Source organism: Nerophis ophidion, linkage group LG19 (assembly GCF_033978795.1).
Source record: "Nerophis ophidion isolate RoL-2023_Sa linkage group LG19, RoL_Noph_v1.0, whole genome shotgun sequence".
NCBI lineage: Eukaryota > Metazoa > Chordata > Actinopteri > Syngnathiformes > Syngnathidae > Nerophis > Nerophis ophidion.
The window spans coordinates 43,860,238-43,886,142 of record NC_084629.1 but is presented as its reverse complement, the minus strand read 5'-3'; the positions used below and the strand labels follow the sequence as shown (position 1 = coordinate 43,886,142).

At 44.4% G+C, this 25,905-nt stretch overlaps 1 protein-coding gene across 2 annotated transcripts; it reads left to right on the top strand.

Moving 5' to 3' along the window:
• The first annotated feature begins 1,551 nt into the window (after nt 1-1,551).
• LOC133538448 (retinol dehydrogenase 7-like) lies at nt 1,552-25,891 on the top strand. 2 transcript variants are annotated; one of them, XM_061880084.1, is made up of 6 exons: nt 1,552-1,730; nt 7,729-7,819; nt 10,761-11,077; nt 22,608-22,866; nt 22,933-23,096; nt 24,839-25,891. In XM_061880084.1, the coding sequence occupies exons 3-6, from the start codon at nt 10,765-10,767 to the stop codon at nt 25,060-25,062; spliced, it is 960 nt and encodes a 319-aa protein (XP_061736068.1). In that variant the 5' UTR covers nt 1,552-1,730; nt 7,729-7,819; nt 10,761-10,764; the 3' UTR covers nt 25,063-25,891. The 2 variants fall into 2 exon arrangements, with proteins under 2 accessions (XP_061736068.1, XP_061736067.1); XM_061880083.1 differs by lacking the exon at nt 7,729-7,819 and having other exon boundaries at nt 1,553-1,730.
• The last annotated feature ends 14 nt before the right edge of the window (nt 25,892-25,905 follow it).

The following is a 25,905-nucleotide window of genomic DNA, read 5'->3' as shown; positions in this document are numbered from 1 at the left end:
CATGTATCTGCAAGCAGAGCTGGACTTCAAATGTCTCACACAACTCAAAGTGCTTCACACTGGAACTTCATCACTGCCGTTAAACTTTGGTACACACCTGGAGGGAAGTGACAAGAACATGTTTGTCAAAGTAGAGCTAGTTTGCTTCAAACACTTGCAACACCTCTTTATTGACGGCCAATTAGTCCGTCGCCGGCTCTTTGGCAACAATACAAGGTTTTATTGTACGCGTGGACAGAAAAAAAGTGTGCAAGCACGTATTCCAAAACATTTTGAAGGTAACCACAAATGTAGATTTACAGTCATACAACCTCCCCCAAAATACAACATGTAGTAAACACATTTAATCATAAGAAGCTGTTGAAATAGAATCACTAGAGTAGTCATTTTCTTTTCTTTTCTCTTAAATTAATTTATATAAATGGATAAATACAAGAAGAAAAATGTACAGCTATTTCAAATAATGATTTATTTGTCAATCAACAGTTCAGATATGTGTTTTATATTAAATAAAGATGATTAATACACGCAATTTGAAAAAAATTATATATATATATATATGTATATATATATATATATATATATACCCCCCCATCCCCCACCCCCCCACCCATTTTCTGCCGCTTATTCCCTTTTGGGGTCGCGGGGGGCGCTGGCGCCTATCTCAGCTACAATCGGGCGGAAGGCGGGGTACACCCTGGACAAGTCACCACCTCATCGCAGGGCCAACACAGATAGACAGACAAAATTCACACTCACATTCACACACTAGGGACCATTTAGTGTTGCCAATCAACCTATCCCCAGGTGCATGTCTTTGGAAGTGGGAGGGGCCTATCCCCAGGTGCATGTCTTTGGAAGTGGGAGGGGCCTATCCCCAGGTGCATGTCTCTGGAGGTGGGGGGGGCCTAACCCCAGGTGCATGTCTTTTGAGGTGGGAGGGGCCTATCCCCAGGTGCATGTCTTTGGAGGTGGGAGGGGCCTATCCCCAGGTGCATGTCTTTGGAGGTGGGAGGGGCCTATCCCCAGGTGCATGCCTTTGGAGGTGGGAGGAAGCTGGAGTAGAACCCACGCAGTCACGGGGAGAACATGCAAACTCCACACAGAAAGATCCCGAGCCCGGGATTGAACCCAGGACTCAGGACCTTGGCATTGTGAGGCAGACGCACTAACCCCTCTACCACCGTGAAGCCCATGAGCATTCCAACACATTTCTAATTGTCGAAACATATGAAATAGACACCAAGTTTACATTTGTAGCTCATGTGTTTCAAATATTAGAGACAAAAGCTATTACAAGTGGCGGCTGTATTTGATTGGTCGCTGTGGCGAGGCCAAAGGTCACCGGCGTGGGCGCCCTAGCTAAATCATTGAAGTATGTCCTGAGCTACACCTGTGCCAAATTTGGCGCTTTTAGACAAAAGTGAACAAAAATACCTCAAAGGGCCTCCACTCACGTTTAAAAAAAGACTTAAAAGACTAAAGAGTAGGTCCGTCTTTATACCACAAGGTGGCGCTGATGCACAACACAAACCTGCTTGCCAGCCGCCGGTTAAGCAGGCAGGAAGTAGAAGAAGAAGAAGGTGTAAAAAAGTACGAGGAAGAGAAGCAAGAGGAAGAAGAAGAAGGTGTAAAGGTGTAAAAGTATACCTGGCAGGTTTAAAAGTACACCTGGCAGGTGTCAGAAGGGAATACAACTTTGTCTTCTGGCCTGTGACCAACTTTGAGGCGTAAGTTTTAGAATGACTTTCACTTCCAAGTGCAATGTTGTCCAAGTCTTAGTAACTTAACCCCCGCTAAAAGTAACTCACAACTTCCATGCTTAACACAACTTTACCACTTTGTGGCTTTGTCTGACTTTTAAAGTGGACGTCAAAGTATCTTGTTTGAAAGAAGTAACTATTCAGCAGACTCGAGCAGGCTTTGTCAACCACTGTGCCGCGGCACTCTAGTGTGTCATGACATTCAGTCAGGTGTGCCGATGATCTCATTTCACCTGTTTGCCTTAAAAATATATTTGGCAAAGCAGTAATTATAGTCTGCAAATGATGTGTTGTTGAGTGTCGCTGCTGTCTAGGCAAGGCGGCTTTATTTGTATGCACTTTTCTTACCCAGACTCGAAAGTGCTTCACAGACAACAAAGTGAAATGAAAGAAAATAAAAGCAAAATTAAAATGCAGACAATAAAAATAAAAACAGTGCAGACGTTAAAGATTTAGCTGAAAGCTAAGGTGAACATCAAAGTGTTCAGTCTAGTTTTAAAAGTAGTCAGAGTTGGGTAAAGTCTGACATCTTAAGGAAGTTTATTCCAGCTATTTGTTTGCGTCGTGACTGAATGATGCTCTCCTTGATTTGAGTTCTCTGAAAACCGCTAACAGATTGGTCTGAGAAGATCTTAGTGATCTACAGGGCTTATATAGTGGGAGCATGTCAGTCATGTACTTGGGCCCTAGACCAGGGGCCTCACTAGACCTAATACTGTACTGGGGCACACCTGGGGCGTCACTAGACCTAATACTGTACTGGGGCACACCTGGGGCGTCACTAGACCTAATACTGTACTAGGGCACACCTGGAGCGTCACTAGACCTAATACTGTACTGGGGCACACCTGGGGCCTCACTAGACCTAATACTGTACTGGGGCACACCTGGGGCCTCACTAGACCTAATACTGTACTGGGGCACACCTGGGGCGTCACTAGACCTAATACTGTACTGGGGCACACCTGGGGTGTCACTAGACCTAATACTGTACTGGGGCACACCTGGGGTGTCACTAGACCTAATACTGTACTGGGGCACACCTGGGGCGTCACTAGACCTAATACTGTACTGGGGCACACCTGGGGCGTCACTAGACCTAATACTGTACTGGGGCACACCTGGGGCGTCACTAGACCTAATACTGTACTGGGGCACACCTGGGGCCTCACTAGACCTAATACTGTACAGGGGCACACCTGGGGCGTCACTAGACCTAATACTGTACTGGGGCACACCTGGGGCGTCACTAGACCTAATACTGTACTGGGGCACACCTGGGGCGTCACTAGACCTAATACTGTACTGGGGCACACCTGGGGCGTCACTAGACCTAATACTGTACTGGGGCACACCTGGGGCGTCACTAGACCTAATACTGTACTGGGGCACACCTGGGGCCTCACTAGACCTAATACTGTACAGGGGCACACCTGGGGCGTCACTAGACCTAATACTGTACTGGGGCACACCTGGGGCGTCACTAGACCTAATACTGTACTGGGGCACACCTGGGGCGTCACTAGACCTAATACTGTACTGGGGCACACCTGGGGCGTCACTAGACCTAATACTGTACTGGGGCACACCTGGGGCCTCACTAGACCTAATACTGTACTGGGGCACACCTGGGGCGTCACTAGACCTAATACTGTACAGGGGCACACCTGGGGCGTCACTAGACCTAATACTGTACTGGGGCACACCTGGGGCGTCACTAGACCTAATACTGTACAGGGGCACACCTGGGGCCTCACTAGACCTAATACTGTACTGGGGCACACCTGGGGCGTCACTAGACCTAATACTGTACTGGGGCACACCTGGGGCGTCACTAGACCTAATACTGTACTGTGGCACACCTGGGGCGTCACTAGACCTAATACTGTACTGGGGCACACCTGGGGCGTCACTAGACCTAATACTGTACTGGGGCACACCTGGGGCGTCACTAGACCTAATACTGTACTGGGGCACACCTGGGGCGTCACTAGACCTAATACTGTACTGTGGCACACCTGGGGCGTCACTAGACCTAATACTGTACTGTGGCACACCTGGGGCGTCACTAGACCTAATACTGTACTGGGGCACACCTGGGGCGTCACTAGACCTAATACTGTACTGGGGCACACCTGGGGCCTCACTAGACCTAATACTGTACTGGGGCACACCTGGGGCCTCACTAGACCTAATACTGTACTGGGGCACACCTGGGGCCTCACTAGACCTAATACTGTACTGGGGCACACCTGGGGCGTCACTAGACCTAATACTGTACTGGGGCACACCTGGGGCCTCACTAGACCTAATACTGTACTGGGGCACACCTGGGGCCTCACTAGACCTAATACTGTACTGGGGCACACCTGGGGCGTCACTAGACCTAATACTGTACTGGGGCACACCTGGGGCGTCACTAGACCTAATACTGTACTGGGGCACACCTGGGGCGTCACTAGACCTAATACTGTACTGGGGCACACCTGGGGCATCACTAGACCTAATACTGTACTGGGGCACACCTGGGGCATCACTAGACCTAATACTGTACTGGGGCACACCTGGGGCATCACTAGACCTAATACTGTACAGGGGCACACCTGGGGCCTCACTAGACCTAATACTGTACTGGGGCACACCGGGGGCCTCACTAGACCTAATACTGTACTGGGGCACACCTGGGGCGTCACTAGACCTAATACTGTACTGGGGCACACCTGGGGCGTCACTAGACCTAATACTGTACTGGGGCACACCTGGGGCGTCACTAGACCTAATACTGTACTGGGGCACACCTGGGGCGTCACTAGACCTAATACTGTACTGGGGCACACCTGGGGCGTCACTAGACCTAATACTGTACTGGGGCACACCTGGGGCGTCACTAGACCTAATACTGTACTGGGGCACACCTGGGGCGTCACTAGACCTAATACTGTACTGGGGCACACCTGGGGCGTCACTAGACCTAATACTGTACTGGGGCACACCTGGGGCGTCACTAGACCTAATACTGTACTGGGGCACACCTGGGGCGTCACTAGACCTAATACTGTACTGGGGCACACCTGGGGCGTCACTAGACCTAATACTGTACTGGGGCACACCTGGGGCGTCACTAGACCTAATACTGTACTGGGGCACACCTGGGGCGTCACTAGACCTAATACTGTACTGGGGCACACCTGGGGCGTCACTAGACCTAATACTGTACTGGGGCACACCTGGGGCGTCACTAGACCTAATACTGTACTGGGGCACACCTGGGGCGTCACTAGACCTAATACTGTACTGGGGCACACCTGGGGCGTCACTAGACCTAATACTGTACTGGGGCACACCTGGGGCGTCACTAGACCTAATACTGTACAGGGGCACACCTGGGGCCTCACTAGACCTAATACTGTACTGGGGCACACCTGGGGCATCACTAGACCTAATACTGTACTGGGGCACACCTGGGGCGTCACTAGACCTAATACTGTACTGGGGCACACCTGGGGCGTCACTAGACCTAATACTGTACAGGGGCACACCTGGGGCCTCACTAGACCTAATACTGTACAGGGGCACACCTGGGGCGTCACTAGACCTAATACTGTACTGGGGCACACCTGGGGCGTCACTAGACCTAATACTGTACTGGGGCACACCTGGGGCGTCACTAGACCTAATACTGTACTGGGGCACACCTGGGGCCTCACTAGACCTAATACTGTACTGGGGCACACCTGGGGCGTCACTAGACCTAATACTGTACTGGGGCACACCTGGGGCGTCACTAGACCTAATACTGTACTGGGGCACACCTGGGGCGTCACTAGACCTAATACTGTACTGGGGCACACCTGGGGCGTCACTAGACCTAATACTGTACTGGGGCACACCTGGGGCGTCACTAGACCTAATACTGTACTGGGGCACACCTGGGGCGTCACTAGACCTAATACTGTACTGGGGCACACCTGGGGCGTCACTAGACCTAATACTGTACTGGGGCACACCTGGGGCGTCACTAGACCTAATACTGTACTGGGGCACACCTGGGGCGTCACTAGACCTAATACTGTACTGGGGCACACCTGGGGCGTCACTAGACCTAATACTGTACTGGGGCACACCTGGGGCCTCACTAGACCTAATACTGTACTGGGGCACACCTGGGGCGTCACTAGACCTAATACTGTACTGGGGCACACCTGGGGCGTCACTAGACCTAATACTGTACTGGGGCACACCTGGGGCCTCACTAGACCTAATACTGTACTGGGGCACACCTGGGGCGTCACTAGACCTAATACTGTACTGGGGCACACCTGGGGCGTCACTAGACCTAATACTGTACTGGGGCACACCTGGGGCACAAATAATTCATGGGAGCGTGCAAAGCGCGCAAGCAAAAACATTTTTAGCACTTATTTATCATAAAAAAGACATAAATAGTGCTTTGGGTTCTTTTATATTATTTAATTTCCATTAATGGCAATGTGGCTAATCCTATTTCAGATACACAAAACTATCAAATATACACAAAACAATAAAGCCACAGTAGTAGAATAAATGAACAACTGTTGTGTGTCTGTTCAGGGAATCATTTTCTGAGAAGTAAACTGGAACGTCTCCTTTTCATTTTTGCAAAGTGGTCAATCACTCTGGACAGACATGGAAATATTACAGTAACTGTTATACAGTTGACCAGTGGTTCCCAACTGCTGGCTCCTCACATAAAAGTGGATTGTGTGTCATTTTCAGTGAGTCGCAGTCACATGTGTGCATGAAAAAATAAAAGTTTAGGGAGAAGAAAATCAAATTGTGGCAACAAAACCAGATATTTTTTGCCATTTTTCTAGTGACTATAAGTGAGTATTTTACCAAAAGGCAAACTGACTAACAAGTTGGAGGAGGACTCAGGACAGACATGGAAATATAGTTTATAAAAATCTAAATGGGGCAACAAAACCCGATATTTTTAGCCATCTTTCTGAAAACAAATACAGAAATGTTATTACTTTTTCTGGAAACAAAAGCAGATGCTTTAGCTGTAGCCATTTTTCTGGTGACAAAACAAGATTATTTTAGTCAAAGTCACAGCGATTAACAAGACAAGTCTACCGTGCTATTTTTCTGTGAAGTAAACTTGAATGATTTAAAAATTTGGCTCACGACTTGATGATATAGAAAAATTCTTCCTGAAGATAAAGCGTTTGAGAAGCACTCAACTCACACATGCTGACTCCAAATCATCTTTGATGCAGAAGCAGCAGACAATAACCAACATGATGTTTCATGTTCATTGGAAATTCCCCCGACAGCTCGTACAGCAAATGAATATGTTTGTCTTGATACAAGGAATAACGTTAGCTAACTTAGCATCAACTTAAGACAATGATGTTGCCTAGCTAGCTAGGACTTCACTTACATCTCTCATTCCTGCTGCTGCTTCTCTTCTGCGGGCGAATAACTTTCTTAAATCCATCTAGGAGTTACAGTTTGAGTCAAATCAAAATCAAAATAATGTAATTAACAAATTGTTGTTGGCTAACGTTACCTACCTGAGCAGTGATTTGCATCGCCTCTCTCTCTCTCTCTCTCTCTCTCTCTCAACTGAAGTCTCGATCCACACGTGAATACATGACCATATTAAATAGCCATGTGCTCATTGTTACGAATACAGTAGCAATCAATTACCATACTAAGTAATATGTTCGCTGTTGTTTATGTTATGTAGACTTAAAAGTCTGAAGCGTTTTTTTTTTATTGGTGAAATTTTCACTGGGGCACTGCAGATCAACAGTGGGGCATGTGCCCCAGTGAAATATGTCTGGCGACGCCCCTGCCCTAGACCATGTAGTGATTTATATGTGAGCAGGAGGATTTTGAAGTCAATTCTCTGATGTACAGGGAGCCAATGTAAGGATTTAAGAATTGGTGTAATGTGCTGACATTTTTTGGTCTTTGTTAGAACTCCAGCAGCAGCGTTCTGAACAAGCTGAAGCTGCCTGGGAAGACCTGCAAGGAGACCATTACAATAGTCTAGCCTACTGGTAATAAAGGCATGTACAAGTTTTTCTAAGTCTTGAGCTGACATGAGCCCTTTAAGTTTTGTTACATTTTTGAGGTGATAATAGTCCAATTTTGTTACTGATTCGATGAGACTATCGAAATGTAAATCAGAATCTAAAATAACCCTAAGATTTCTGGCTTTATTTGAGGTTTTCAGGGACAGTGATTGAAGGTGTTGGATGACTTTAGACCTTTCTTTTTTAGCACCAAAAAAAATGATCTTAGTTTTATCTTCATTTAGGTGTAGGACATTTTGGCACATCCAGTGTTTGACTTGCTCAATGCACTGGCACAGAAGATCTATGGGGCAATAGTCATTTGGTGATAGTGCTACATAGATTTGGGTGTCATCGGCATTTCAATGATGGTCAATGTTATTTTGCATGATTTGTCCTAGTGGGAGCATATAGATGTTCAATAAAGTCGGCCCCAAGATTGAACCTTGGGGGACTCCACACGTTACGTTGGTTGGTTCTGATACAAAGTCACCAATGGAAACAAAATAGTTCCTATCTTGTAGATATGACTTGAACCAGCTTAAAACTGTGCCTGAGATCCCCACCCAGTTTTCCAACCTGTCAAAGTATTGAGTGGTCGACAGTGTCAAATGCAGCACTGAGATCCAATAGCATTAATACTGAAGTTTAGCCAGAGTCTAGAGCTCGCCAGAGTCACCGTGTAATACTCTTCCATATCAGTAGGTGGCAGCAGCTAGCTAAATGCTTTGTGGATGTGGGAAACAGTGGGAGGCAGTGTGAAGGTAAAAAGGTATCTAATGCTTGAACCAAAAATAAACAAAAGGTGATTGCCACTAAAAAAGGCATTGAAGCTTAGGGAAGGCTATGCAGAACCGAACTAAGACTGAACTGGCTACGAAGTCAACAAAAACAGAATGCTGGAAGACAGCAAAGACTTACTGTGAAGCAAAGACGGCGTCCACAAAGTACATCCGAACATGACATGACAATCAACAATGTCCACACAAAGAAGGATAAAAACAAGTGAAATATTCTTGATTGCTAAAACAAAGTACAGTAGATGTGGGGAATATGGCTCAAAGGAAGACATGAAACTGCTACAGGACAATACCAAAAAAAAGAGGAAAAGGCCACCAAAATAGGAGCCCAAGACAAGAAGTAAAAGACTACACACAGGAAAACAGCAAACAAGTGCAAATAAGTCAGGGTGTGATGTGACAGGTGGTGACAGTACACCTACTTTGAGACAAGAGCTATAGTCATGCATGCTTGCTTATGTTTTAAAGTCATATCCAACAATTGCCACAACCACTTTTTACTGTCAACTGAGTTAAGGTTTTTAATGATTTTCTGCTGGTGGTGTGCCTCCGCATTTTTTCAACACAAAAAATGTGCCTTGTCTCAAAAAAGGTTGAAAAGTACTGGACTAGAGGACTGTTATTATTATTGTGGTGCCACATTTAATGTGACCCCATGTTTATGTGAATGCATGTTGAATGTCACATGTTGTGTATAAAGCAAATGACATACTTTACAATTTACTGAATGGTAATCAAGAATATTAAACAAGCACATTGCTGATGCTAGTGAAACATTACTGTATGACAGGAGCTCCATTTTCATGTTTTTACTGCAAGATTCAGCCTGCTCCTGTCCAACATGTCAGTGCTTTTAGCAGCACATGTCTTCAGTACACTGTTTCAGTTGTATATCCATCCATCCATTTTCTACAGCTTATTCCCATCATGTATATTATTATCATTTTGCATGCAGTATTAAACATTCTATATTGCCATTTCTAGCCAGTCTGCTCATGGTCCTGGCAGCTAACAGCACATCCACAATATAAGTCACATTTGTTTTTAGCCATCCATCCATTTTCTACCACTTATTCCCTTTGGGGTCGCGGCGGGTGCTGGTGCCTATCTCAGCTACAATCGGGCGGAAGGTGGTGTACACCCTGGACAAGTCGCCACCTCATCCCAGGCCCAACACAGATAGACAGACAACATTCACTCTCACATTCACATACTATGGACCATTTAGTGTTGCCAATCAACCTATCCCCAGGTGCATGTCTTTGGAGGTGGGAGGGGCCTATCCCCAGGTGCATGTCTTTGGAGGTGAGAGGAAGCCGGAGTACCCGAAGGTAACCCACGCAGTCACGGGGAGAACATGCAAACTCCACACAGAAAGATCCCGAGCCCAAGATTGAACCCAGGACTATTCAGGACCTTCTTATTGTGAGGCAGATGCACTAACCCCTCCTCCACCGTGCTGCCCTAAGTTTTATATATATATGTATGTATGTGTATATATATATGTATTTCTTGATTGGATTATCCAGAGAATAGTGCTCGATACCGTGGTAGAGCGCAATATGTAGGTGTGGGAAAAATCACAAGACTACTTCAGCTCATCAGGAGATGATTGAGGGAACCCCTCATGAAACAGCTCTGTAGAGATGAAGTAGTCTTGTGATTTTTCCCACACCTACTTATATATATATATATATATATATATATATATATATATATATATATATATATATATATATACATACATACACACACAAATGTGTGTATACATATGTGTATTTATGTATATGTATACATACATCAATGTCTGTGTTACCGATGTCAGCTAGTTCTCCTTAATGTAGGAAGCTGGCCATGCTATCAAAATGTACATTTAGCATGTAGATTGGCACAGTGGCGGTGGAAATATTCTTCTCAGGCAGCTGTGGTCTGTGAGCTAGAAGTGTTCCACCTGTACTGTAGTTGACAGATACACTATGCTATTTCTTAGTCCACCACAAAAATGCTATTGAAAGTGCTGCTACATGACAGGAGTTATCTGATGTCTCTCAAGTCTTAAGCTAAACTCCCAATGAAAGTAGATGTCAGCTGCTGTGGTTGCGTCTTCATTTGTATTTCTTTTCCTTCTTCTATAGAGCAATGTTCCTGTACATCGCGGGGCTGGCGGCCCTGTGGCTTATGTACAGATGGTTGAAGGAGTCCAAGCGAGTGTCCAACCAGGGAGACCTTCATGTCTACATCACCGGCTGTGACTCTGGCTTTGGTCAGGTCCTGGCCAAGCACCTGGACAAGCTGGGCTTCCGTGTCATCGCGGGCTGTTACACAGAAAAAGGTGAAGACGAGCTGAAGAAGGTGTCCTCTGACAGACTGACAACGCTACATGTGGACGTCAGCGACTCGGCCAGTGTGGCAGAAGCCGCAGCTCTTGTAAAGACTGTGGTGGGACAGAAAGGTAAAGTCACAGCACACCCTCACTTATTCTGTCTTCATGACGGCACAGAGTCTGCGAGATATTCAGTGAACAGTGTCTTACTGGATTGATAGTTTGCCTTTAGGCAATGCTGTCCACACCTGCACAGGTATTAAGTAAAATATTCCCGCTTAAGGTCAGTGCATGGCCAAGTGCTGACTGCCTCTAATGTTATGACCTATTTGACATGTTCTACAGTGTATACTGAACAGACCTTTTAGTTATTCCACATGTTGTGATCGCCTCACTTACCTAACACGTCATTTCAAGCAATCCCTGCGGAGTTCACACCACCCTTCTCTTTCATCCCGTGCCTGCAACTTCCCCGCACATTCTGGCCGATCCTCATTTACGCCGATTCAATCTTTTTGCAGCCATCTCTTGACACTGTCATTTGTGGGAAAATGTTTCTATTTAGTTCGATTTGCTTTTTAAGGTAAGGGGGCAGGGGGCTCCCCTCGTCTCTTTTAATGCACAGCATAGGACACATAGGACACATAGCAGGAGTGGTCCTCAGGTCCTGTTGATCAGGAGCAGTAGCTCCACACCCACGGATCCACTATTAACCACTAATATCACAGTCAACATGAAAGCTTGTTCCCATAGGCACCATAAACTGTTAATAACCTTTAGACAAAAGTGTATATTATATATACTATTATATATATCAATCAATCAATCAATCAATGTTTACTTATATAGCCCTAAATCACTAGTGTCTCAAAGGGCTGCACAAACCACCACGACATCCTCGGTAGGCCCACATAAGGGCAAGGAAAACTCACACCCAGTGGGACGTCGGTGACAATGATGACAATGAGAACCTTGGAGAGGAGGAAAGCAATGGATGTCGAGCGGGTCTAACATGATACTGTGAAAGTTCAATCCACAATGGATCCAACACAGTCGCGAGAGTCCAGTCCAAAGCGGATCCAACACAGCAGCGAGAGTCCCGTTCACAGCGGAGCCAGCAGGAAACCATCCCAAGCGGAGGCGGATCAGCAGCGCAGAGATGTCCCCAGCCGATACACAGGCAAGCAGTACATGGCCACCGGATCGGACCGGACCCCCTCCACAGGGGAGAGTGGGACATAGAAGAAAAAGAAAAGAAACAGCAGATCAACTGGTCTAAAAAGGGAGTCTATTTAAAGGCTAGAGTATACAAATGAGTTTTAAGGTGAGACTTAAATGCTTCTACTGAGGTGGCATCTCGAACTGTTACCGGGAGGGCATTCCAGAGTACTGGAGCCCGAACAGAAAACGCTCTATAGCCCGCAGACTTTTTTTGGGCTATATAGTATTTATATAGGTGTTTGTGTGTATATGATGGACATATGTGTATTTTGGGTATATACATTTGTGTATGTATGTGATTGTGTGTGTATATATGTATGTATATATATATATATATATATATATATATATAAATTGTATATATGTGTTTGTATATATGTGTGTGTACATATGTATATATGTAAGTGTGTGTGAATTTAAATGTATTATATATAGATAATATATAGCATCTACGCAGCAACCAATGAACTGAATTATATTATATATATTATTGTATTATATATTGTATATGTATAGGGGTGGGACCTAATAAGTTCTTCCCACTCCCTTTTGAGCCAATCTTGACATCTACAAAAGATTAGTCACATGTAATGTTTTCAATGTAGGTGTAAAAATAATGTATTTATATATTTCTTTTGTATTTCATGTCATTCTCTTGTTTTGTTTGCATGGCTCAAAATAAACCATTCATTCATTCAAGGTTAAGCTTAGCAAGAATAGTTGAGAAATGATTGGTGACAAATGTATAGAATTACAAGCTGAGTCATCCATGGAGCAGCAGGGGGTCTGGAGCCCACCCAAGCTGCACTAGTCGCCACCTTTCAATGTTGTTATTGGGAAAAAAGTAGAGCAACTTTTAATGCACATGTACTATTGTGTTTGTACGGCATCAAAATGACTGCAAGGGTAATAAATGAAGGTAAGTGACTATCTATCCATCTTTTTCCGCTTATCCGGGGGCTGCAGCCTAAGCAGAGAAGCCCAGACTTCCTTCTCCTTAGCTCCTTCGTCCAGCTCTTCCCAGGGGGTCCCGGGACATTCCATGGTCAGTTTGAAGAGGTAGTGTCTCCCAACATGTCCTCCTTTGGACAAGTAGAATAGAATAAATGTTAATCATTTGTATGCTAGCACCAGACAAGATAGTAGAGTTGCTCAAAAAATGGATTAAAATCCTTATGTATTTGGATTCTCTTTTTATTCTTACATTTTTTAAGAATACATTTTTAAAAATCTGATTTTTAGGTGATCTTATACCTTCTCGCTTCGCTTTAAACAGCAGCAGTCGATATGGCTTTTGGACACGGTCTCAGAAAGGTTTTATACCAAATATTACAAGAACCGGTTTGAATGGATTCTGAATAATTCCACACCCCAAGAATCGCTGGGCCCGAGCTCATCTAAGATGGACTGATGCAAAGTGGGAAAGTGTTCTGTGGTCTGACCAGTCCACACTTCAAATTGTTTTTGGAAACTGTGGACGTCATGTCCTCCAGACCAAAGAGGAAAAGAACCATCCGGGATATTCTAGAGTCAAAGTGATTATTCTAGGGTGAAAGTGTTGTAGGCAGCATGTGTGATGGTATGGGGGTGTATTAGTGATTGTTGTAGGGTGAAAGTGTGGTAGTCAGCATGTGTGATGGTATGGGGGTGTATTAGTGATTGTTGTAGGGTGAAAGTGTGGTAGTCAGAATGTGTGATGGTATGGGGGTGTATTAGTGATTGTTGTAGGGTGAAAGTGTGGTAGTCAGCATGTGTGATGGTATGGGGGTGTATTAGTGATTGTTGTAGGGTGAAAGTGTGGTAGTCAGCATGTGTGATGGTATGGGGGTGTATTAGTGATTGTTGTAGGGTGAAAGTGTTGTAGTCAGCATGTGTGATGGTATGGGGGTGTATTAGTGATTGTTGTAGGGTGAAAGTGTTGTAGTCAGCATGTGTGATGGTATGGGGGTGTATTAGTGATTGTTGTAGGGTGAAAGTGTTGTAGTCAGCATGTGTGATGGTATGGGGGTGTATTAGTGATTGTTGTAGGGTGAAAGTGTGGTAGTCAGCATGTGTGATGGTATGGGGGTGTATTAGTGATTGTTGTAGGGTGAAAGTGTGGTAGTCAGCATGTGTGATGGTATGGGGGTGTATTAGTGATTGTTGTAGGGTGAAAGTGTGGTAGTCAGCATGTGTGATGGTATGGGGGTGTATTAGTGATTGTTGTAGGGTGAAAGTGTGGTAGTCAGCATGTGTGATGGTATGGGGGTGAATTAGTGATTGCTGTAGGGTGAAAGTGTGGTAGTCAGCATGTGTGATGGTATGGGGGTGTATTAGTGATTGTTGTAGGGTGAAAGTGTGGTAGTCAGCATGTGTGATGGTATGGGGGTGTATTAGTGATTGTTGTAGGGTGAAAGTGTTGTAGTCAGCATGTGTGATGGTATGGGGGTGTATTAGTGATTGTTGTAGGGTGAAAGTGTGGTAGTCAGCATGTGTGATGGTATGGGGGTGTATTAGTGATTGTTGTAGGGTGAAAGTGTGGTAGTCAGCATGTGTGATGGTATGGGGGTGTATTAGTGATTGTTGTAGGGTGAAAGTGTTGTAGGCAGCATGTGTGATGGTATGGGGGTGTATTAGTGATTGTTGTAGGGTGAAAGTGTGGTAGTCAGCATGTGTGATGGTATGGGGGTGTATTAGTGATTGTTGTAGGGTGAAAGTGTGGTAGTCAGGATGTGTGATGGTATGGGGGTGTATTAGTGATTGTTGTAGGGTGAAAGTGTTGTAGGCAGCATGTGTGATGGTATGGGGGTGAATTAGTGATTGTTGTAGGGTGAAAGTGTGGTAGTCAGCATGTGTGATGGTATGGGGGTGTATTAGTGATTGTTGTAGGGTGAAAGTGTTGTAGTCAGCATGTGTGATGGTATGGGGGTGAATTAGTGATTGTTGTAGGGTGAAAGTGTGGTAGTCAGCATGTGTGATGGTATGGGGGTGTATTAGTGATTGTTGTAGGGTGAAAGTGTGGTAGTCAGCATGTGTGATGGTATGGGGGTGTATTAGTGATTGTTGTAGGGTGAAAGTGTTGTAGTCAGCATGTGTGATGGTATGGGGGTGTATTAGTGATTGTTGTAGGGTGAAAGTGTTGTAGGCAGCATGTGTGATGGTATGGGGGTGAATTAGTGATTGTTGTAGGGTGAAAGTGTGGTAGTCAGCATGTGTGATGGTATGGGGGTGTATTAGTGATTGTTGTAGGGTGAAAGTGTGGTAGTCAGCATGTGTGATGGTATGGGGGTGTATTAGTGATTGTTGTAGGGTGAAAGTGTGGTAGTCAGCATGTGTGATGGTATGGGGGTGTATTAGTGATTGTTGTAGGGTGAAAGTGTTGTAGCCAGCATGTGTGATGGTATGGGGGTGTATTAGTGATTGTTGTAGGGTGAAAGTGTTGTAGGCAGCATGTGTGATGGTATGGGGGTGAATTAGTGATTGTTGTAGGGTGAAAGTGTGGTAGTCAGCATGTGTGATGGTATGGGGGTGTATTAGTGATTGTTGTAGGGTGAAAGTGTTGTAGGCAGCATGTGTGATGGTATGGGGGTGAATTAGTGATTGTTGTAGGGTGAAAGTGTTGTAGTCAGCATGTGTGATGGTATGGGGGTGTATTAGTGATTGTTGTAGGGTGAAAGTGTTGTAGTCAGCATGTGTGATGGTATGGGGGTGTATTAGTGATTGTTGTAGGGTGAAAGTGTTCTAGTCAGCATGTGTGATGGTATGGGGGTGTATTAGTGCCCAAGGCATGGGTAACTTACACATCTGCGAAGGCACCATTCATGCTGAAAGGTACATACAGCTTTTGGACAACCTACTCAGTGGCCTAGTGGTTAGAGTGTCCGCCCTGAGATGGGTAGGTTGTGAGTTCAAACCCCGGCCGAGTCATACCGAAGACTATAAAAATGGGACCCATTGCCACCCTGCTTGGCACACAGCATCAAGGGTTGGAATTGGGGGTTAAATCACCATAAATGATTCCCGGGCGCGGCACCACTGCTCCCCTCTGCTCCCAGGGGGTGATCAAGGATGATGGGTCAAATGCAGAGGACAAATTTCACCACACCTAGTGTGTGTGTGACAATCATTGCTACTTGAACTTTAACTTTAATATCTTGCCATCCAAGCAATGTTATCATGGACACCCCTGCTTATTTCACCAAGGCAATGCCAAGCCATGTGTTACAACAGCTTGGCTTCATAGTAAAAGTGTGTCTCCCGTTGTAAATTTGAGGCAGGAGACTGTTGAACAACTTAAGCTGTACATCAAGCAAGAATGGGAAAGAATTCCACTTCAAAAATGTGTCTCCTCAGTTCCCAAACCTGCACTGAGTGTTGTTAAAAGGAAAGGCCATGTAACACACTGGTAAAAATGACGTCTTTGCAATGTGTTGCTGCCATTACATTCTAACTTCATGATTATTATATCTTGTCTTTGCAGTCTATTCAATTGAATATAAGTTGAAAAAGATTTGTTGTATTCTCTTTTTATTTAGCATTTACACAACCTGACAACTTCACTGTGTTTGGATTTTGTAAATCTCTTTTATTTTTTTTCCTTTTTTGTAGTGCTTTTGATATTTCTCTTCTTATATTTTCTTCTTGTACTTAGCTATTGTGATTAAAGAATTTGTCCTAGGGAGCAATTAAGTTTGTCTAAATAATTACATTTTGGAGTCAATCTCAATTACAGTCTGGATCCATTCTGCTATTAGCCAGCAGGTAGAGGTCTTTGCACCCGGTGCTGTTCTACTTTCTTTTTACATAGTAGTAGTTGTAGTGGTGGCGTATACCATTTGTTCTCAATAACAAAAATAATTGTACATTTTATATTACGGTACATTTTAGGGCTGCCATGATTATTACATTTTTTGAGTTGAAACAGCTTGGATTAATAGTTTGAGTGTAACTGTTCAAATTGACCACATGGAGTGCCCCAACTTGAAATGCAAGACATCATTTAGAGCAGAGGTCTTCGACAGAAGAACTGTAGTGGGTTCATGCACTTGTTGCTTGATTTTTTTGAAGTTGTCATTTCATTGTTTGTCATAATTGTCATGATCATGTAAGCATTTAAAAGAGCTAGCGATTAGTACCTTAGTTGCCAGCTAACGATTAGTGCTTTAGTTGCCAGCTAGCGATCAACCTGCTAGTTGTCAGCCAGAAATTACCTCTCTAGTTGCCAGCTAACGATTAGTGCTTTAGTTGCCAGCTAGCGATCAACCTGCTAGTTGTCAGCCAGAAATTACCTCTCTAGTTGCCAGCTAACGATTAGTGCTTTGGTTGCCAGCTAGCGATCAGCGTGCTAGTTGTCAGCCAGCAATTACCTCTCTAGTTGCCAGCTAACGATTAGTGCTTTGGTTGCCAGCTAGCGATCAACCTGCTAGTTGTCAGCCAGAAATTACCTCTCTAGTTGCCAGCTAACGATTAGTGCTTTGGTTGCCAGCTAGCGATCAACCTGCTAGTTGTCAGCCAGCAATTACCTCTCTAGTTGCCAGCTAACGATTAGTGCTTTGGTTGCCAGCTAGCGATCAACCTGCTAGTTGTCAGCCAGAAATTACCTCTCTAGTTGCCAGCTAACGATTAGTGCTTTGGTTGCCAGCTAGCGATCAGCGTGCTAGTTGTCAGCCAGCAATTACCTCTCTAGTTGCCAGCTGGCAGTTAGAACATTAGTTGTCAGTTAGCAATTAGATGTTGATTTGCCAGCTAACAATTACCATTCTAGTTGCCATCTAGTGATTAGTGAGTGAGTTGTTCGCTAGCGATTGATGCATTAGTTTTTAGCTAGCAATTAGCGCTCTAGTTGCCAGCTAAAGATTAGCACACTAGTTAAAGCCCTAGTTTTCAGCTGGAGATTGGCCTGGCAGTTGTTAGCTAGCCATTGACACATTAGTTGCCAGCTGTGGTCAGCGAGTTGCTGGCTAGCGATTGGTGCATTAGTTGCCAGCTACTCATTAGTGCTCTCGTTGCCAGCTAGTGCTTAATGCGTTAGGTGCCACTAATGATTAGTGCTCTCGTTGCCAGCTAGCGATTAACGCTTTAAAAAGAAAAAAGTACCAATGATAGTCACACACACAAATCCTGTATAAATATATTAATTGAATAATACTTCAACAAAATATGAATGTAAGTTCATAAAGTGTGAAAAAAATAATAAAACAATGCAATATTCAGTCTTGACAGCTATATTTTTTTTGTGGACATGTTCCATAAATATTGATGTTAAAGATTTATTTTTCTGTGAAGAAAAGTTTAGAAGTAAGTTGATGAATCCAGATGGATCTCTATTACAATCCCCAAAGTGGGCACTTTAAGTTGATGATTACTTCTATGCGTAGAAATCTTGATTTTTAATTGAATCACTTGTTTATTTTTCAACAAGTTTTTTTTAGTTATTTTTGTATCTTTTTTTGTCAATATTTTAAGATCACTACAAATACAATATTTTGCACTGTTATATAATTTAATAAATCAGAAACTGTATTTTTCTTCTATCTCTTTTTGTCAACCAGAAATGCTTTGGGGGTACTTGAATTAAAAAAATCAAAGGGGGTACATCACTGAAAAAAGGTTGAGAACTACTGCCCTAAGCTATGCAGGCGCAGTGGAAGAGTGGCCGTGCCCAACCCGAGGGTCCCTGGTTCAAATCCCACCTAGTACCAACCTCGTCACGTCCGTTGTGTCCTGAGCAAGACACTTCACCCTTGCTCCTGATGGGTGCTGGTTGGCGCCTTGCATGGCAGCTCCCTCCATCAGTGTGTGAATGTGTGTGTGAATGGGTAAATGTGGAAGTAGTGTCAAAGCGCTTTGAGTACCTTGAAGGTAGAAAAGCGCTATACAAGTACAACCCATTTATCATTTATTTATTTATTTATCGAGGCAATAAGTGTGTTTTATCCCAATAATCAAACAAAGTCATGGAGTTTGTTCAAATAACCCCGAGCTGCACTTTTTCTGACTATAGTTGTTGTATTGTCAGTATCATTCAGGCCTGTGTGTGTTTGTTGTATTGTCAGTATCATTCAGGCGGGTACGTGGGTGTTGTGTGTTTGTTGTATTGTCAGTATCATTCAGGCCGTTATGTGGGTGTTGTGTGTTTGTTGTATTGTCAGTATCATTCAGGTGGGTACGTGGGTGTTGTGTGTTTGTTGTATTGTCAGTATCATTCAGGCGGGTATGTGGGTGTTGTGTGTTTGTTGTATTGTCAGTATCATTCAGGCCTGTGTGTGTTTGTTGTATTGTCAGTATCATTCAGGCGGGTACGTGGGTGTTGTGTGTTTGTTGTATTGTCAGTATCATTCAGGCCTGTGTGTGTTTGTTGTATTGTCAGTATCATTCAGGCGGGTACGTGGGTGTTGTGTGTTTGTTGTATTGTCAGTATCATTCAGGCCTGTGTGTGTTTGTTGTATTGTCAGTATCATTCAGGCCGTTATGTGGGTGTTGTGTGTTTGTTGTATTGTCAGTATCATTCAGGCCTGTGTGTGTTTGTTGTATTGTCAGTATCATTCAAGCGGGTACGTGGGTGTTGTGTGTTTGTTGTATTGTCAGTATCATTCAGGCCTGTGTGTGTTTGTTGTATTGTCAGTATCATTCAGGCGGGTACGTGGGTGTTGTGTGTTTGTTGTATTGTCAGTATCATTCAGGCGGGTATGTGGGTGTTGTGTGTTTGTTGTATTGTCAGTATCATTCAGGCCGTTATGTGGGTGTTGTGTGTTTGTTGTATTGTCAGTATCATTCAGGCCTGTGTGTGTTTGTTGTATTGTCAGTATCATTCAGGCGGGTACGTGGGTGTTGTGTGTTTGTTGTATTGTCAGTATCATTCAGGCCTGTGTGTGTTTGTTGTATTGTCAGTATCATTCAGGCGGGTACGTGGGTGTTGTGTGTTTGTTGTATTGTCAGTATCATTCAGGCGGGTACGTGGGTGTTGTGTGTTTGTTGTATTGTCAGTATCATTCAAGCGGGTACGTGGGTGTTGTGTGTTTGTTGTATTGTCAGTATCATTCAGGCGGGTACGTGGGTGCTGTGTGTTTGTTGTATTGTCAGTATCATTCAGGCGGGTACGTGGGTGTTGTGTGTTTGTTGTATTGTCAGTATCATTCAGGCGGGTACGTGGGTGTTGTGTGTTTGTTGTATTGTCAGTATCATTCAGGCCTGTGTGTGTTTGTTGTATTGTCAGTATCATTCAGGCGGGTACGTGGGTGTTGTGTGTTTGTTGTATTGTCAGTATCATTCAGGCCTGTGTGTGTTTGTTGTATTGTCAGTATCATTCAGGCGGGTACGTGGGTGTTGTGTGTTTGTTGTATTGTCAGTATCATTCAGGCGGGTACGTGGGTGTTGTGTGTTTGTTGTATTGTCAGTATCATTCAGGCGGGTACGTGGGTGTTGTGTGTTTGTTGTATTGTCAGTATCATTCAGGCCTGTGTGTGTTTGTTGTATTGTCAGTATCATTCAGGCGGGTACGTGGGTGTTGTGTGTTTGTTGTATTGTCAGTATCATTCAGGCGGGTACGTGGGTGTTGTGTGTTTGTTGTATTGTCAGTATCATTCAAGCGGGTACGTGGGTGTTGTGTGTTTGTTGTATTGTCAGTATCATTCAGGCGGGTACGTGGGTGCTGTGTGTTTGTTGTATTGTCAGTATCATTCAGGCGGGTACGTGGGTGTTGTGTGTTTGTTGTATTGTCAGTATCATTCAGGCGGGTACGTGGGTGTTGTGTGTTTGTTGTATTGTCAGTATCATTCAGGCCTGTGTGTGTTTGTTGTATTGTCAGTATCATTCAGGCGGGTACGTGGGTGTTGTGTGTTTGTTGTATTGTCAGTATCATTCAGGCGGGTACGTGGGTGTTGTGTGTTTGTTGTATTGTCAGTATCATTCAAGCGGGTACGTGGGTGTTGTGTGTTTGTTGTATTGTCAGTATCATTCAGGCGGGTACGTGGGTGCTGTGTGTTTGTTGTATTGTCAGTATCATTCAGGCGGGTACGTGGGTGTTGTGTGTTTGTTGTATTGTCAGTATCATTCAGGCCTGTGTGTGTTTGTTGTATTGTCAGTATCATTCAGGCGGGTACGTGGGTGTTGTGTGTTTGTTGTATTGTCAGTATCATTCAAGCGGGTACGTGGGTGTTGTGTGTTTGTTGTATTGTCAGTATCATTCAAGCGGGTACGTGGGTGTTGTGTGTTTGTTGTATTGTCAGTATCATTCAGGCGGGTACGTGGGTGTTGTGTGTTTGTTGTATTGTCAGTATCATTCAGGCGGGTACGTGGGTGTTGTGTGTTTGTTGTATTGTCAGTATCATTCAGGCCTGTGTGTGTTTGTTGTATTGTCAGTATCATTCAAGCGGGTACGTGGGTGTTGTGTGTTTGTTGTATTGTCAGTATCATTCAGGCGGGTACGTGGGTGTTGTGTGTTTGTTGTATTGTCAGTATCATTCAGGCGGGTACGTGGGTGTTGTGTGTTTGTTGTATTGTCAGTATCATTCAGGCGGGTACGTGGGTGTTGTGTGTTTGTTGTATTGTCAGTATCATTCAGGCCTGTGTATGTTTGTTGTATTGTCAGTATCATTCAAGCGGGTACGTGGGTGTTGTGTGTTTGTTGTATTGTCAGTATCATTCAGGCGGGTACGTGGGTGTTGTGTGTTTGTTGTATTGTCAGTATCATTCAGGCCTGTGTATGTTTGTTGTATTGTCAGTATCATTCAAGCGGGTACGTGGGTGTTGTGTGTTTGTTGTATTGTCAGTATCATTCAAGCGGGTACGTGGGTGTTGTGTGTTTGTTGTATTGTCAGTATCATTCAAGCGGGTACGTGGGTGTTGTGTGTTTGTTGTATTGTCAGTATCATTCAGGCGGGTACGTGGGTGTTGTGTGTTTGTTGTATTGTCAGTATCATTCAGGCGGGTACGTGGGTGTTGTGTGTTTGTTGTATTGTCAGTATCATTCAGGCCTGTGTATGTTTGTTGTATTGTCAGTATCATTCAAGCGGGTACGTGGGTGTTGTGTGTTTGTTGTATTGTCAGTATCATTCAAGCGGGTACGTGGGTGTTGTGTGTTTGTTGTATTGTCAGTATCATTCAAGCGGGTACGTGGGTGTTGTGTGTTTGTTGTATTGTCAGTATCATTCAGGCGGGTACGTGGGTGTTGTGTGTTTGTTGTATTGTCAGTATCATTCAGGCGGGTACGTGGGTGTTGTGTGTTTGTTGTATTGTCAGTATCATTCAGGCCTGTGTATGTTTGTTGTATTGTCAGTATCATTCAAGCGGGTACGTGGGTGTTGTGTGTTTGTTGTATTGTCAGTATCATTCAGGCGGGTACGTGGGTGTTGTGTGTTTGTTGTATTGTCAGTATCATTCAGGCGGGTACGTGGGTGTTGTGTGTTTGTTGTATTGTCAGTATCATTCAGGCGGGTACGTGGGTGTTGTGTGTTTGCAGGACTGTGGGCCGTGGTCAACAATGCGGGCGTGTCCGTGCCATCGGGGCCCACAGAGTGGTTGACTATTGAGGACTACAAAGAGATGCTGGCCATCAATCTGCTGGGCGTGATCGACGTCAGCCTGAGCGTGCTGCCCCTGGTCAAGAAGGCCAGAGGCAGAGTGGTCAACGTGGCCAGCGTGTTCGGACGCATCAGTCCATTCGGCGGCCCGTACTGCGTGTCCAAGTACGGCGTGGAGGCCTTCAGCGACAGTCTGCGGTGAGGTCAGCAGCACAGGTGTGATGCCGCCTCCTTCTAATTGCAACCCCCACTTCTCTGCCGCAGTTTGAACATGGCGCCCTTTGGAGTCAAGGTGGCATGCATCGAGCCCGGCTTCTTCAAAACCAAGGTCAGCGACGTGGAGCTGGTGAACAACAACCTGAAGAAGCTGTGGGCCAGGCTGCCTCAGGACGTCAAGGACGACTATGGACAAGAGTTCTTGGAAAAGTGTGAGTTTCTTACAACTTGCTCATAAAATTCTTTGAAAAGTTGTAAAAGCTGGTTGTAGGTCATAGGTCACACTGTCTAATAGTCAACCAACTTATATGTTAGTCTGCAGTTAAAACTATTGCTGTAGTGGATGTCCCATTTAAGATCTTACTTGTCAGCAACTTCTTATTTACAAATCTTACTTTATCTTCACATGTTCACAACAAAATGCCTGCAGTTGTTCAATCCTATCCCAAGGTCAAATTATAAAGTGGCGGATTTTTGTAAATGTTTTCAAAACCTCTTCATCAGAGCAAGAATGCTTTTGAATTCTGTATTTTTTTAACCATAGGGCACACCGGATTATAAGGCGCATTAAAGAGGTCATATTATGATTATTTTCTAAAAGTCAAAGACTTCCTTGTGGTCGACATAACATGTAATGCTGCTTCTTTGCTCAAAATGTTGCATCATCTTCAACTCACTTTATGACAGTCTCTTCAGGGGACACCGTTTTGCGGGCAGTCTTTTTTACGTGCCTCCACCTGGACAGCATCATCTTTGTTGTAGCGGTGTAGCGTGCAAGGGCGGGAGAGGAAGAAGTGTCAAAAGATGGCGCTAACTGTTTTAATGACATTTACTTCCATCAATAACGGAGCAGTATCTCCTCATCCATGGCTCACTAGTGCAACAACACCCGAAATGTGTCCCGTAACCGGAACTTTCTAATAAGTAAAGTTCCCTGGGTGAATAATGTAAAGTCACTACACCGGAATGTTTTAGTGCTTTCATGGTGAGTTTACTGACAGATATAAGTAAGAACTTAACACTACTTTATATTAGAAATGGCAACAGTAGAGGATAAATGTCACATAAGAAGATAGAGAAAAATAAGTTTATTGACTACCGTGTCGGCGCGGACTACAAAGGCGGATGCGCTCAAATTTTCAGGATGTATGCAGATCCCAAATACAGATCAGCAAGTACCAGAAGGTAAGAAACTTTTCTTTTGCATAATATTGTGAAACAAAACAGCAGATAATTTCTTACCTTCTACACACAGCATAATAATACTCCTATGTTGAAGCACAGTACCATCCATCAAGTGGTGTGGCTTCATACCTTACCAAAGTCCTACTAAAACATTTGGTAGATTTTTGAGCGCCGTGTGTAATGTTCTATATTTTCAATGGAACATATAAAATGTTGGTGTTGTTTACTTGAGTCATATTGACGTTCACATGTATATCTTATGTGTGACTGCCATCTACTGGTCACACTTATCAATAATAATAATAATGGATTAGATTTATATCGCGCTTTCCTATTACTAAATACTCAAAGCGCTCACAGAGAAGTGGGAAGCCATCATTCATTCACACGATGGTGGTGGTAAGTTACATCAGTAGCCACAGCTGCCCTGGGGTAGACTGACGGAAGCGTGGCTGCCAGTTTGCACCTACGGCCCCTCCGACCACCACCTGTCATTCATTCATCATTCATTCACCGGTGTGAGCGGCACCGGGGGCAAAGGGTGAAGTGTCCTGCCCAAGGACACAACGGCAGCGACTTTGATGTCAATAGGTGGGAAGCGAACCTGCAACTCCCATGCCTAATGTACAACCCAAATTATGGTGTACATTAGGCGCACTGTCGAGTTTTGAGGAAATGAAAGGATTTCAAGTGCGCCTTCTAGTGGGAAAAACAGAGTACACATTGAAAACATTCCAACTCAATGAGGCGTGGTCTCTTTGTGTTTCAGCGTTGGAAACCACGGACAGAAGTTTTACGATGCTGACAGACGGCGATCTGATGAAGGTGGTAGGCTGCATGGAGCACGCCATCGCTGCCATGCACCCTCGCACTCGCTACTCGCCCGGATGGGACGCCAAGTTCTTCTGGCTGCCGATGTCCTACATGCCGTCCTTCATGGCAGACAGCCTCTTCATTAGGTGCCGCCCCAAGCCTAAAGCCTCTCTGTTGTAATTGTGTTCAAAACTTCATGCATCATGTCTCATAATGATAAACCAAACTTGCCAACCCTCCCCATTTTACCGGGAGACTCCCGGGTTTCAGTGCCCCTCCCGAAAATCTCCCAGGGCAACCATTCTCCCCAATTACTCCCGATTTCCACCCGGACAACAATATTGGGGGCACTACCTTTAACTTCCTCTACAACCTGTCGTCACGGCCGCGTTTCCATCATACAAACGGCGTGCTGGTACACACATATAACATATGCAGCTTCTACACAGTCATGAGAATGCGACGCATACTTGGTCAACAGCCATACAGCTCACACTGAGGGTGGCTGCATAAACAACTTTAACACTGTTACAAATATGCACCACACTGTGAAGCCACACCAAACAAGAATGACAAACACATTTTGGGAGATCATCCGCATCTTAACACAACATAAACTACAGAAGAAATACCCAGAAGCCCTTGCGGCATTAACTGTTCTGGGACGCTACAACATACACATCTCCTGAATTTGGAGGTCTCAAGGTTGGCAAGTATGTGGTTTGAAATACATCTGTGTCCAAATTGACTCTGACCAAACAGCTGACTTGTAACAGGTGGGACTTGAGTGTTGCTGCTTCCCAGTTTAATCTTCAACTCGCTTTTCTTCTTCATGGACTTTGACTGGGTGAGGAAGAAGAGTGAAAGGAAAGCTTCTCACAACCCAACACAGTCCTCAGCATTTATAACTGACACTTTCTTTTTGTGTTGATATCAGTTCAGGACACAGAACGTCAATGTGTACATTTAGTGTCTCCTCTCCAGGAATTAAAGTCTTTTTTTTCAGGTGGCCAGTGTTTGTGT